Source organism: Balaenoptera acutorostrata, chromosome 6, assembly GCF_949987535.1.
Source record: "Balaenoptera acutorostrata chromosome 6, mBalAcu1.1, whole genome shotgun sequence".
NCBI classification, from domain to species: domain Eukaryota; kingdom Metazoa; phylum Chordata; class Mammalia; order Artiodactyla; family Balaenopteridae; genus Balaenoptera; species Balaenoptera acutorostrata.
The window spans coordinates 123,340,822-123,355,414 of NC_080069.1; the positions used below are offsets into that span (position 1 = coordinate 123,340,822).

Genomic DNA, 14,593 nt, shown 5'->3' on the forward strand with positions numbered 1-14,593 from the left:
GAAGTGGCAGAGGCGTCTCTCGCCTGATAGGACTTCATGGAGCACCTTCTGGGTGCCTGGCCCGCAGGATTCTGGAGTGAGGCTCAGACAGGTCTTGTCCAAGGAGCTGGGGTGGGGCTGAGCATGCTAAGCTCACTTTGAATCCAGGAGAAACAGAGTGGTGGGTGTCTCCAAGGCCCCACGTGAGAGGAGGCTGGCCAGCTGGGCGTTTGCTTATTTAACAACTGTTTATTCCATTAACTGGTTTCCGGATGTTAAACCAACCTTGCCTTCCTGGCATGTCCCATTTGACCGTGGTGTAAAGTCCTTTTGATATGTTGGTGTGTATAGATGTGCATATGGAGAGCGTGTGTTGAGGATTTGTGCCTCTGTCGTCACAGGGGATATTGGCGTGTCGTTTTCTTTACTTGTGACGTCTTTGTGTGGCTTTGTGATTCGGAGGCAAGGGGTACGTGCTCTCCAACGAGGCCACATTTGGACTGAGACCTGGGACACAAGGCAGGGTCGTGAGGGTGGTGGGAGGGGGAGCATTCTGGGCCGAGGGGACAGCCAGTGCCAGGGCATGGCAGGCTTGTGCTCGGCGTGTCTGAGGAAGAGCTCCTCCGGCCAGCTGGGGTGAGGGTGCAGAGGAGGAGAATCGTAGGAGATGGTGTCACAGCTGGGGTGAGGCTGCTCCCTCGGGGCCTCACAGGCCAAGGTCAGACCTCTGCCTTACAAACCACGCTGTGAAGGCCTCACCAGGTGATGGGGAAATGGGGAGCGGGACGTCCCCAGTGCAGAGAACAAGCGGAATCCGGGACAGGACATCACAGTGGCACTGGTTGGAGGAGTGGAGAGGAGCTTCAGGGCCTGAGGCCTTGGCTGACCCGGGAGTTTGGGCTTCAGACGGGTGGCCTGGTGGATGGATGGACAAGCAGTAGGAGACAGGCCCCGGCTGGGGCGGGGGGAGAGGTTGCAACCATAGGAGCAGGAGGTGCGGGCCGAGGGCCAGGGTCTTTGCTCAGCAAACATACAATAAGCCTGGACCCCTGGGGGGGCCAGGGGCCCCGTGGCTTGCGTAGTGACCGGCGCTCCCGTGTGCTTTGCCCAGATTCAATGACGAGGTGAAGCACATTAAGGTGGTGGAGAAGGACAGCTGGGTGCACATCACAGAAGCCAAGAAATTTGAAAGCCTCTTGGTATGTGATCCCGCAGCTCCCGCCGGCCCGTCCCCGAGGGTGGGAGGAGGGCCCAGGTCTCCCACCGCAGCCACGCCGAGGAGGAGCGGCCCGCTGCACCCACTCCTGCAGGCCGGGCTTGCAGAGGGGGAGAGCCCAGCAGGGGTCCCCCTCTCCCCGGGGAGGAGAGTCTTCCCAGTGTGGGAAAGATCCAGGGAAACTGGATTGTAGGGCACCTTGGGACAGGTAGGGCCTCGTCGCAGCCCCCCCCCAGTCAGGACTTCTGTCACCCAAACCCCGTGGTGGACAGTAGGGCCACCAGCATCACGCAGCCCATTCGCTTCCAACGCCCCCACCCCCAGCTGTCCCAGCCCAGCCAGAAAGCCGCGAGAGGCATAGTCCTTCTTAAAATGACTTTAAAGTTGGACCTGGTGTTTCTTTGCTAAATTATGCGTGTTCCGTGCATGGAGAACATCTAGCTAGAGGATCTGAGCTCTTAGACTGCCCACTGCGGCCGCAGAAACACACCCAGTAAAACAGAGAGTATCCACAATCTGCCCCCAAACCTGATGTTCTTGTCTCAGGGTGAGTCCCCCACCGCCTCTCAGTAGAGCCTAGGTGTGGTTTATAGGTTCCTTTTTCAAACAAAGCCCCTGGCCACACTGGACCCAACTCTTAGTTTACCTCTCAACACAATGAATGCTCACCAGGGGGACCACCCTTTTCCTGCCCCACTGTAGCCGTGTGGCATTCGGTCACATGGACATGCTGGGATTTCTCGAGGCACTTCCCTGGTGTTGGACGTGTGGGCGTTTCGAGTTTTTCTCCATTACGAAGAGTGTTGCAGGGAGCATTTGTGTCCATCAATCCCGGCCTTCTTCCCTGACTCTTCCCTTAGAAACTTTTGGGAGGGAAATTGCAGGATCAAAAGTTTGCGATACTGACCACCCTGCCCCCAGTTTGGGTGCTAGGAGGGGCAGCAAGGAGGAGGGGTAGTTTTTGGGGGTCAAGGAGATGAGTCCCCTGTGAGAACCTGGGGAGGTGGGAGAGGGAGGGCAGGGCGTCTGGGAGGACTGCCTGGAGGCGGAGGTAGCAGTGAGTGTGCATCTTGCAGGAGTTGGTAGAGTACTACCAGTGCCACTCGCTCAAGGAGAGCTTCAAGCAGCTGGACACCACGCTCAAGTACCCCTACAAGTCACGGGAACGCGTGGCCTCTAGGGCCTCCGGCCGGTCCCCAGGTAACGCCCGTGCGCCGAAGGCTTCCGGTGGGCTGCACTGACCTCGGCCAGGAGCCCCTTCCCTATTCCCACCCCGGGGAGCAGTGGCCCAGGCCCCCCAGCCCTTCACCAGCACCCTCCTGAGCCAGGGTGCCAGGGCGACCCCATGTGACAGGTGGGGAGTGCCAGCTCTGAATTGCTGCTCTGAGTTTTGGTATCTCTGGAGGTCAGAGTGGGGAGGGAACAGGGCAGGTCCCTTCTGTCCTCAGATACGTCCCTGTGCCCCAGCATCCCCCCCGCCCAGGGACCCCAGCTGCGCGGGAGCCAGAGCCAGTACCTCTGTTTGCAGATGGGGGCCAGCTGGGAGGAGGGGCAGGGTGGGCCCAGAGCGTTTGGCATCCGGCCCAGCGCTCTGTCTTGGAGCCACCCCACTTCCTCCAGCTGCAGGGGCCCGCAGGACCTCGGGTCCCACCTGGGCAGAGCAGGCCAGGAGAGGAACGACGGGCCTTTAGTGAGCACCTACTGTGTGCCGGGCGCGGGGCTGGGCTCTGCACAAATAGTTTCCTGTATCCTCGCGCGAGCCCGCCCACTGGGAGGAGGTGGCCCAGGAAACAGGTGCAGGAGGTGGAGCGAGGGCAGCTGCACCCGCGCCCGGGTGGGTCCTGAGGCCCGCGCCGTCCCGCTGCCCTCCTGGTGCCCTGGGCGGGGCCTGGGCCGCCATCCCCGCCGCCTGTGACCGCGCCTGTGACAGCGTGCGGATGCTCCCCCGGCCCCCCTTTCACAGTCTCTCTCGCCTCTTTGCAGCTTCCTGCGCTTCCTACAGCTTTTCTTTTCTCAGTCCTCAGGGCTCCTCCGCGCCCTTCTGGTCAGGTACCGCTGCTGCTCGGGGCGTGGGGGGCCCGGCCTGCCGCCAGCTGCCTGGCGGGCCACGGCCCCGGCCTGAAAGTGTCCGCAGCTGCCCGCAGCCTGGGCGGGGCGGGGCGGGGGTGTGCGGAGGGGAGCGGCGGGGGGCGGGGGGACGGGGTGGGGTGCCTGCTGCAGCTCCTGCAGACACAGTCCGGCCTGGCGCTGCCCTCACCCCTGCCATGCTCACCCCCATGACCCCTCTCCAGCTCATCAGCCACTGTCCCCCATTGCTCCCCAGGAGCTTTGCGTCTGGCAGCAGCAAACAGCCGGGCGACCTCCTTGGGGTGAAGGTGGGAGCAGCCCTGGGGCGGGCCCCACTCAGCGACAGCAAGGAGGACTTGTGGGGCTTGGGTGCAGGGGGAGAGGTCTCGACTGGCCTTGACCGCACGGCCCTCTACTGCCAGAGTCAGAGCCCTCCCCAGCAGCTGCATGTGTTGCCCCTCCCATCACGGGCCATTGTCATCTGTCCATCAGGACTCCTGGGTCCCGGGCCAGGCTGGTCCAACCGGCTTTCCAGTTTGGTGTGGGCTCTGGAGTTGGGGACACGAGGGAAGTCGGGCACCAGTGCCCTGGGGTCCAATTCCAGGCACTTTGTCAGAGTGAAGGCTGGGAGCTGGGCAGCGGTCACTCAGCTGTCCACTGGCCATGTGATGATGTCCAGGCCCTGGGCACACGGGGGGAGGCCCCGAGGGAGCTGTGACAGAGCGCCGACATCTGCTCGTCTCCCCACGAGCACGCTCGCCACCCGTGACGGCCCCCAGTGGGGCGGTGAAGCTCTGACTTCATCACGGTGGAGCTCGGATGGGCCACGTGCCCCCAGGTTGGGGCGCCCACAGAGGAGCGAGGGGCCCTGGCATTGGAGCCTGGTCTGTCCCGCCAGAGCCTTTCCGCTCGATGGGCTCCTCTGTGGGCACAGGGCTGGGCCCCGGGGGAGAGACCCAGCTCGGCCCGAAGGACCCTCAGCCCTGGCCACCCCGCCCGGCAGCTGTGTGATGCCGCCCGTCTCCCCCCAGCAGTGTTCACGCCCCGCGTCATCGGCACGGCCGTGGCCAGGTACAACTTCGCTGCCCGGGACCTGCGGGAGCTCTCGCTGCGAGAAGGCGACGTGGTGAAGATCTACAGCCGCATCGGTGGGGACCAGGGCTGGTGGAAGGGCGAGACCAACGGCCGGGTGAGTGGGACCGGCCCCGGCTCCTGGGCCCCATGGGGGCTCCACCTCCCTGAGGTGCTCGGGAAGGTGGGGCTCTGGCAGGCTGCCACCACAGCACCACCTTGCCCTGACTCTGTGCCTTCTGACTGCGCCCAGGAGGTTGGGTGTCCCCAGGCTCCGTGAGCCAAGGTCACAGTGAGGAAGCGACTTCCTGGCTCAGATCTGGACCCCGGCCTGTCTGACCCTGTATCTGTGCTTGGTCCTATTCTACGATCCGTTGTGGTAACGGCAGGGGACAGATGTTGGGTGCAGTCTTTAAGTCCCTTGCACGTGCGCAACCCTCTTTGCAGGCCAGGGGGCTGCAGGACTGAGAGTAGGGCCGGATGTTCTCACTGGGCTCCTGCTATTCTATAAGACCCCATTTACACCTTGGTGAGATGGGAAGGGACACACAGTGTCCCCAGCCAGCCTGTGATTCTGAAACCCCATGGCTCCTTATCCTGGTACCCTGTCTGGACCCCCTGGCTTTGACCGTTTCCATTGGCAGTCACCCAACAGGGTGCCTGGGCTCCACAAAGCACCGATTAGGAAACGTCCAGTTTTTGCAGGGGCTGCAGCTGCCCACAGACTTGGCTCCCATCACTTACCATTCCATTGCCAGGTGGAAGGAACTGGTCTGCCTCCACCTTGGAGGCCCTTGGGTCTGATCCTTTTTCCATCTGACAGCCCTTCAGAAGTGCGAGGCCACTGAGTCCTAGCCAGTCGACCTGGAGGGCTGGGACTGCTAGCTCTCAAAAGTGCCAAGAGGCGCCTGGAGCTGGGCCCTCACCCGAGTCATGAAGTCAGCCAGTTTCCCAGATGATTTTGATGCAGAGTTCAGTTTTAGAACCACTGGTTTAGAGTGTTGCTAGATATTCCTGTTATTGATACTTTAACCCTGTTATGAAATGTCGCAGTTCTTCTTGCTGTGAAGTCTGCTTTACCTGCTGTTTGAGAGACACCAGCTTTTTGAGGGGATTAGTGTTTTGCGTGGCATACTTTCTTCGTTCTTGTATTACTTTCAGCTTTGCTGTATTCTTATATTTAAGATAGATGATAAAATCTTATTATAAATGGACTTTTACAAGCCAGTCTGATCTGACAGTCTTGACCTTTTGATTAGTATAGGTAGTCCATTTACATTTAATGTAATTACTGAGCTATTTAGGTTTAAATGCATCATCTGTTTATTTTCTATTTTTCACATTTATTCCTTCTTTGTTGTCCTTTCTTTCCAACTTTTGGATTAATCAATTTTTCTATTCCACTTCTCACCCTCCTTGCTTAGTTTGTTAGTTACACATTCCTTTCCTGTTACTTAAGTGGTTACCTTAGAGCTTCAATGTCACTTTGATTTCTGACAGACCACCTTAAATTAGTACTTTCACTACTTACCAGACAATGCAAGGACCTGACGCCCTTTGACTATATTCATTTTCCTTCCAACTTTTGGGCAAGTGTTGTCATGTTTCTTAATTTGACATTTTTTAACCCTGTAAGACATTATTTTTGTTTTAAGCGGTTAATTTTCATTTAGATTTTTTAAAAATTTTTATTTATTTATTTATTTATTTATTTATTTATTTATTTATTTATGGCTGTGTTGGGTCTTCGTTTCTGTGCTAGGGCTTTCTCTAGTTGCAGCAAGTGGGGGCCACTCTTCATCGCGGTGCGCAGGCCTCTCACTATCGCGGCCTCTCTTGTTGCGGAGCACAGGCTCCAGACGCGGAGCACAGGCTCCAGACGCGCAGCCTCAGCAATTGTGGCTCACAAGCCTAGTCGCTCCGCGGCATGTGGGATCTTCCCAGACCAGGGCTCGAACCCGTGTCCCCTGCATTGGCAGGCAGATTCTCAACCACTGCGCCACCAGGGAAGCCCATAGATTTACCTCTTTACCTTTCCCAGGGTTCCTCATTTCTTTCTGCATTGTTATACATATAATCAAATCCACATTCCTGGTGCTTGAAGTTCCCTCTTAGTATGATTTTTAGTGCAAGTCTGCTACTTACAGATTCTCAGTTTTTGTTGGATCTGAACACATCTTTCTTTCACTTTCTTCTTTAAATGTTTTCATTATAAAATGTTTGTAATTTATTTTGATATAATTTCAAATTTAAAGAAAAGTTGCAGTCCTACAAAAACTCCCATATGCCCAAATTTACCAATTAAGAATGGTTTGTTCATTTGGTTTCTCATTTGCATTCTCTCTCTCTCTCTCTGTAAGTGTGGGTGTGTGTACACTTATTTTTCTCTAAACCATTTGGAAATCAATTGCAGAAATCATAGCACTTTACCCTTAAAGAACTGTAGTGTGTATTTCTTAAGATCAAGGACATTTCCCTTTGATATAATTATCTATTCCCCAGTCCATATTCAGATTTCACAACTGTCCCAATAGTGTCTTCTCTAGTTATTTTCCCCTGGTCCTAGATCATGAATTGCATTTACTTGCCATGACCCTCAACTCTCTTTAATCTGGGACAGTTCTTCAGCTTTTCTCTGTCTTACATGACTTTGACAATGTGGAGAGTATGGGCCAGTTATTTTTGTAGACTATCCCTCAATTTAGGTTTCTTTGATATTTCTTCGTGATTAGACTGAGGTTGTATTTTTTGGTGGGAACACCACAATGGGGATGTTTTCTCTTTTTAAGTGCTGAAGAGTCCTTTCAAGAAGTTTATGATGTCAGTTTGCCCCATTATTGTGACATTAACTTTGATCACTTGGTTAAGGTGGTGTCTGCTAAGTTTCTCCACTCTGAATTTACTGTAATTAATAAGTAATGTGCAGGGTAATACTTTGAAATCAGATAAACAGGCTGTTCCTCATCAAACTTCCACCTACTAGTTTTATCATTCATTGATGAATTTTGCCTATTCAGTTATTTCTATCATGGTGGAGAATAGTGATTTTCTATCTTTTTTATACACTTATTAGTGGGCATTCTACTGTAAGGAAAAGCTTTCTCTTCTCCGCTTGGTCATTCTCCCCCAGCAATCAGTCATCTCTCCAATGAGACCTGCTTCCTTTTGGTGAGCCATTTTACTGAGTTCATTTTTGAAGGGTATTTTTTACTGGGTTTAGAATTCTAGGCTGGCAGATCTTTTATTTCAGCACTTCGAGGATGTCATTCTATTGTCACCAGGCTTCCATCATTTCTGTAGAAAAGTCCATCAGCATTCTTATCGTGATTCCTTTGGAGGAAGTGTCTGCACTACTCCCCACTGGGCTCCATGTGGAAAGAGTCTTTGTTTTTCATCAGTTTTACTATACTGTGCCTATGTATGGTTTTCTCTGTATTCATTCTGTTGGACATTTGCAGAGATTTTTTTGAATGTGTGGTTTGATGTCCTACATCAGTTTTGGAAATTTCTTCAGATAGTGTATCTGCTCCATTTTCTCTCTTTCTCCTGGGGATCTGTTCACATGGATGGTAGATCTTGTTCACCACGGCCCACATATTATTTTTACCGTTTTTTGTGTGTTTCATCCATTTTCTCTGGTTTTCCATCTCATTACTTTTTATTGACTTATCTTCCAGTTTATTAGTCTTCTTTTCTGCTTTGTCTAATCTGCTGTTAACTTCAGTCATTATATTTTTCAGTTCTAGGATTTCTATTTGATTTCTGATTTCAGTTCTCTGGGAAATTTTTCTGCTTTTTCATCAGTTTTCTGAAACAGACAGATTAGAGTTACTTATGTTTCCTCATGGATGACCCCAATATCTGGATGACCTGTAGATTGGTTTCTGCTGTCTGCATTTTCTCTTCGTTTCTGTCACTTGTTCCTGATTAAATGCTGAGCTTGCGTATAAAACACCACAGAGGCTCTGGATGATGTTGTTTTCCTCCAGAGAGGATTTAATTTTTTTCTGGCTGGCAGTTAGCTGGTGGGCAGGTCGTCTTGAACTGCTCTGGGCTGGTGCACTTCAGGGTCACCCCTACTCCTGGGCCTCGGCTCCACTAGGCTCTCTGCCTCTTCTCCAGGGCCTCTCTCGGAGGTGGGCCTGCCTTAGAACGCCAGCCTTTTAAAGAATCGCCCACCTCCACAAACCTCCACTTGCCCTCACCCTTCACACACACTTAACGTGAGTCTGCCATCTTTCTCAGATTGGCTGGTTTCCTTCAACGTACGTAGAAGAAGAGGGCATCCAGTGACAGCGAGAATGCGGACAGGACTCGCGGATTTTCTTGGAAGAGTCGCTCCAGTGCTGAAGTCTGTCTCCAGCTCTGAGACTCAGAGGGGAAATGCCCGCCAACCTTCCAGTCTTCAACAGCCCATGGGGATGGGGAGGGTTTTCAGAATCCTACATGTGATCCGTCCCACCACCAGCCTGCCCTTGGTGGCCTGTCCTGGGTACGCCACTTGTACATACAGGAAATCTGGGCCAGCCCTGCTTGGCTGCCACCACCGGAGTGCTGAGGAGAGGGAACGCCTGTGGCGTCCCGAGCCAGGCTCTGGGTGACAGCTGAGGCCAGAGCTCACCTCGCCCTTGTCCTGTCGAGATGGCCTTCAGGAGCTTAGGTTTGAATGGCATATGCTGTCCCAGGGAGGGCTGGGGACCTTCCCCTTGGTCCCTCCTGCCCAGCCTCTGGACCCTCAGCCCTGCTGCGTCCTGCTGTTCCCAGGGGGAGGCGGAAGGGACCGGAGCCAGGCTGCTGTGCTTGGGGACAGAGGGAGAGAGTGTCGCCAGGGCCCGTGCAGCCCCTCAGCCCCCTCCTGTCCCTCTGCGCCGGGGGTGTGCAGAGACCCCAGGGTGGCCGCTCTCTCGGGAGGGAGCCTTGGGAGCCTTGAAGCTGCCGCCCCTGCTCCCCAGTCAGTGGCACTGTCCTTTGCCCTGAGTCCTCGGTGTGTGTCTGTCCTGTCCTGCTGCCAGGTGGATGCATCGTTTGTCAGCCCTGACGTGGGTGGGAAGCAAACGCGGTTTTCCGCTTGCTTGGTCCCTGCTGCTCACACTCTTCTCCAGAAGGAGGCCCCCCGCCACCGCTCCCAAGCAGGCGGGCCCTCTGGGTGTCCCGTGTCCCGCCAGGTGGTCCCTGAGGGTCTTCCCAGCCTTTGCACAGATGTCGGTTCTAGCCCTTGGCAAGTCTTCCTTCCAAGGGCTCCTGCAGCCCATGAAACAGGGCCTGCGGCCAGCCCGAAGTAAGTGCTCTTGGGGTAGCTCCGCCCCCGAACTCGCCCTCCTCACTCCTCCTGGCCCTTGACCTCTGGCTGGCTTGGCCGGACCCTCTTCTCTCTGCCCAGATGTCGCATGAGACCCAGCGACGCTGTCCCCTCCGAGTTCCGTGCCAAAGCTACGGGTGCAACCTGGGCCTCGTGGGTCCCCCTTTCCCTTCGGTCAGCTGCACAAGGTCGGGCGTTGCCAAGGCTGGCCCCTGCCGGGGTGGGCGCTGGTGGCCACGCCGCACCCTGGGGTTCCTCTGAGGTCAGCCTCGTGATCTCCAGGCTCAGCTCAACACAGCAGCATTCTGGCGTGGGGAGGGGTCTGCGAGGGCGTGTGCAGGCAGGAGAGACAAGGCAGCCAGCAAAGGCTTGGGAAATAAGGGTCACAGGATTGTATTTGGGGGCGGTGGGCAAAGCGGGGGAAGGGAGAATTTTCCACGGAGAGAGCAGACCCAAATCCTGGTCAGGGTGCACCCAGCACTTTGCACGTGACCTCGGCGCAGCCGGCCCAGCTGTGAGCCCTGGATGGGAGGGGAGAAAACCAGCCCGCCAGCCCCGTTCGTGTTTACGGTTGTCAGAAAAGTTTTGGTTTCTGTTCTTGATGTCGTTAGGGTTTTGTTTTGTTTCGTTTTGGTTTTGGTTTGGCTTGTTTGCTTTTTAAGGGAAAAAAAAGTTGGTAGTTATTTCCTCCAAAACTCCCATTATATATCTGTGGATAATAAGGAAGAGATTTTATAATAGCAAGAAAATAATGTATATTTGAGGTCATCATGAAACAAGGCGTCGTGATAACGGAGGACACTGAGAAAACCTAATTTAGAACCCTGGTTCTTGTGACTGTTCTGCTTTGTTTTTGTGTGTTAGGAAGCTTGTCTTGGTTGGGTTAGTTTTTGCACTGCAGGAAGCAGGAGGGGAGGAGGGCCGGGCACAGGCTGGGACGCGGGTGGTTGCAGCAGGAGATGGGACGCCCTCTGGCGGGGCTTCGGACCTGGGGCCTGAGATTAGCTGTGAACACTTAGGAGCCCGACGCATGCGGGTCAGGGATCTGGGGGGTCCCGCAGCTGGTGGTGACCCCAAACAGAACGCAAACTGTACATTTGCCAATAGGTTTTCTTCAGACCACGGTTTCTACCACAAATAAACCCGAGTTCTTTTCTGCAGGAGTGGCTGGCCTTTCATGCTGGGGAGGAGGGACCGGCTGGATTCCTGTGTGTCCAGAAGGGTCTGCCCCGTCCGGATACTGTCAGCCCAGGGGGCGGTGGCCTGGGTCAGACATGGGCCTTGCAGTGGCTCGGCCTCAGGCATGTGCTGGGGGTCTGGAGCGACAATGATGCCAGGCCACCGACCAGGCATCTCCAGGCTGGCCCAGGTCACGGGCTTCCTATGCAGCGTCCTGTGACCCCTCCAGCAGCTCTCAGAGGCGGGTGTCACTGTCTTCTGTTTGCATGGGATTCAAACCCCAGCCCTGCCACTTGGGCATGTCCTTCACCTCCTGAGCATGTTTCTTTATATATACGTGTTGGAGATAAAAATAATCTCTCCGGAGGGTGACTCTGTGGCCTGTGGTAGAGAAGATCAGAATAGTACGGTAGAGACTTATGTCTCCCTTACGGGGAAGCAGTGCAGAGGCGGTGGCCCAGGGTGGCTTGGGGCCCCCATTCTCCCCCCAGACTCCCCTCATCTTCAGCATGCACTTCCCTCCTCATAGTCACCTCGTGGTCCAAGGTGGCTGCTAGAGCTGCTGCCATCGAGGCTGTGGGCAGATGCAGAAGCTGACATAGCACTTCCCCTTACTCTCCTTACCCAGGGCTTGGGCATGTGGCCACTGCTGGCCACACTGGGGGCTGCAGATGCGGGACCTGGGCTGGGTGCACAGCCTGGAGAACGTTGGGTCTTGTTACTGCAGAGATGGGACCCGACAGGACCCACCTTGGGGGGGTGAGGGTCAAGTGAGACTCGGAGCCTGGCGCACACCTGGTGCTCAGCAGATGTCAGTTTTTGTTACAGACCGAGGAGGCGACTGCAGATGTTTGAGGTGACACAGCTGGAGAGTGTTGGAGGTTGCCCGCAGCCCTGGTCTCCAGGACCCAGAGCCTCAGAGCCTGGCTTAAGCTGGTGCCCTGAGAACCAGATGCGGGGACCGCCCCCTCTCTGAGAATCCCTCAGGCCTGAGTCCCCCGAGAGGCCAGGTGTTCCCACACTGCCTCCCCGAGAACCAGCCTCTAGTTCTGAGTTCTCGTGTACACACGTAGGGGATGGAAAGGCCCAGACCCTCGCTGACCAGCCCCTGGGCCGGCACTCAGATGCCCTGAGCTTGGACGGGCCTGGAGAAAGCTCCAGGCTGGGGAGCAGAGAGCCGTGGCGGTCTGAAGGGCAGCTGCGGGTGAACATGGGGGCTGGGGGCCCTTGGGGAGGGCACCAGCAGCACCCGCTGCGGGGTCCAGATGGGAAAAGGGTGGGAAGCCCCGGGCCTGCGTGTGGACGGGGTGGAGGCCCAGCAGGGACAGGCCTGCCTGCCCGAGGTTACCCCCGACGCTGGGAAGCAGATGGGAGCCGTGCGCTCACGGTCACTGAGGCTGGCTGCCTGCGGGCTCTTGGGGCCACTGAGTGTCCTGCCCCTTGATTCTGACAACCGCAGACTCCCCTTGGGCAGGGCCACCGTGGAGGCCTCTTGGGTCCAGAGTTTGAGAAACTCTCCCTGGGTGAAAGAAGGAAACAACCCATTTCCAGAGGGGACGTGGACCCCTCTACCCACCACTCCACCACTACTGACAGGAACACCCTAGAAGACACAGAATGCAGGGCTGAGCCTGAGAGGAGGGGCCCATCCCAGAGAGGAGAGCCCTGGAGCAGAGCGGCTGCTGGGAGCCAACGCCAGGGTGGCTTCCAGGCTCTCGGGCCACCTGGGGTTGGGACCTGGGATCCTCACGCGCGTGGCCTCAGCCACAGGTCCTCGCAGGCCAGGGAACTCTAACACACGTGGATCCAAACAAACAAGGTCACGGACCAGGACAAATACTTCAATGTGTTTTTTTTAAACTTTCCAGAAATAAAAGAATGAATTAACACAGAATGGTTAACCCTGGGCTTCAAAGAGAAAATAAAATCCACTGGGCAGCAAGCAAAAGATCAAGTGCCTTAACCGGGAGAACAGCTTGGGCTTGCCCTAGACCGCAGCCCGTCAGTGTGCCCAAGGCTTCGTGCTCACAAAGTCTAAATGTAAGGCAGCGAGTAGGCCACTTCCAACCCTCAGCATCTCAGGGATTGTTCTGCGTGGGAGCGCTGCTTACAGAAATGACCGGGGGCCACCCTGGAGCCGGAGGAGTGGGAGAGCTGCACCACAGGATCGGGGGGATGTTGAACCTCTATCTGCAGGAGCACGTCTCAGACAAGATGAAGATTTGGTTTCAGAACCTAGTATAACGATTCTAAACCCTGTCCCAAGAGAGAACGAATGTCAAAACGATTTCAGGAAAGCGCTGGGAAGAGAAAAAGACAGGAGGTGAGAGGCAGCATAGGTGCACTGGTTTTCTCATCTTTTCCAGGTAGAAGTCAAGACCTGGTCTTGAAACCTGAAAACTAATAGAGGTGTAAGTATACCTAACAGCATAAAGATAAACACTAAGAAAGAAAAGATAACGAACTAAAGTTGGATGGAGATGAGAGAGGAAGGGTAGGGAAGAGAAAATAGTCCAATTTCATCATGGCTCATGGTAGAGGTGATGGATACTGCCTGAAAAGAAGAGGCTTGGTGTCTGTTTCCGGTGGTGTGTAGGGGGATTGGTTTTCTGTTGCTGCCATGACAAATTACCAGCACACGCTGTCGTCTTAGGGTTCCGTGGGTTATAGAAGCCCCACACAGGTCCCCCTGGGCTGAAATCAAGGTGCTGCACGGGGGTGTTCCTTTCTGGAGGCTTTAGGGGAGAATCTGTCCCTGGCCCTTCCGGCTTCTAGAAGCCGTCTGCATTCCCTGGGCCATAACCCCTTCCTCCGTCTTCAAAGCCTGCAGGGTTGTATATCCGACCCTTCTGTGATCACGTCTCTCTGTCTCCCTCTGACCACAGCTGGGAAAGGTTCTCCACTTCTAAGGACACGTGATCAGATGGGTCCCACCCACATAATCCATCTCAAGGTCCTTCACTGTCATTACATCTGCAAAGTCTCTTTTGCCATGAGAGGTAACGTGGTCACAGGTGCCAGACATTAGGATGTGGACCTCTCTGGGGGGCCATTATTCGGCCTACAACGGTACGTTGGATACTCTGACCAGTCTCCCTGGTAAGCACAACAAATGCGGTGGGAAAATGTTTCTGATTTCATCAGTGAGCTGGTAACGAAGAAGAAACACTCAGAAGCCAAAAGGTGAGTGTAGGCAGGAGTCCAGAGAGGTCCGCTGGCTCCCTCCTTATGGGCATTTGCCCAACCTAGTGAGCTTGAGTACCAGTTCGTGGAGCCCGGCTGGGTGTGGAGGAGAGGGGACAAAGCCCAGCCCCCCACCAAAGTACCAAATCTAATAGGTGAGCTCTTTCTTAAAGCTGGGACCCCAGTGGACCTCACTCTAAATGTCAAGATGACAAGGAGCACATCACTTCTGCAGCTGCCACAGCCATCACGGGACGGCAGAGAAAATTCTTTTTCTTGGACCTTGACAATGGGTGGAGGGAAAAGCAAAAACTTCCCAGAGGACGTGTTATGGATCCAACTGTATCCCTCCCAAAAAGATATGATGAAGTCCCAGTACCTGTGAATGTGACCGGATTTGGAAATAGGGTCTTTGCAGGTGTAGTCATGTTGAGATGAGATCATGAGGGTGGGCCCTGATCCAATATGACTGGTATCCTTATAAAAAGGGGAAATTTGGACACAGAGACAGACGTGCACACAGGGAGAACAGGCTGTGAAATGGAAGCAGGTCCTCCTTTAGAGCCCTTAGAAGCAGCCAGCCCTGCTGACCCCTTGAT

At 55.0% G+C, this 14,593-nt stretch overlaps 1 protein-coding gene across 7 annotated transcripts in view; it reads left to right on the plus strand.

Annotated features, from left to right (window-relative positions):
• The window catches only part of VAV2 (vav guanine nucleotide exchange factor 2), a 185,397-nt gene extending 174,605 nt beyond the window's left edge, over window positions 1-10,792 (plus strand). For 2 of the 7 annotated variants that reach the window (XM_057547699.1, XM_057547693.1), the window contains 5 exons: window positions 1,091-1,178; window positions 2,272-2,395; window positions 3,179-3,244; window positions 4,294-4,451; window positions 8,579-10,792. In XM_057547699.1, the coding sequence (XP_057403682.1) occupies window positions 1,091-1,178; window positions 2,272-2,395; window positions 3,179-3,244; window positions 4,294-4,451; window positions 8,579-8,626 (484 nt within the window). In that variant the 3' untranslated portion in view covers window positions 8,627-10,792. The remainder of the gene's footprint in view (window positions 1-1,090; window positions 1,179-2,271; window positions 2,396-3,178; window positions 3,245-4,293; window positions 4,452-8,578) is intronic. The other 5 variants (XM_057547692.1, XM_057547695.1, XM_057547697.1 and 2 more) reach the window with 3 other exon arrangements.
• Window positions 10,793-14,593: the final 3,801 nt, after the last annotated feature.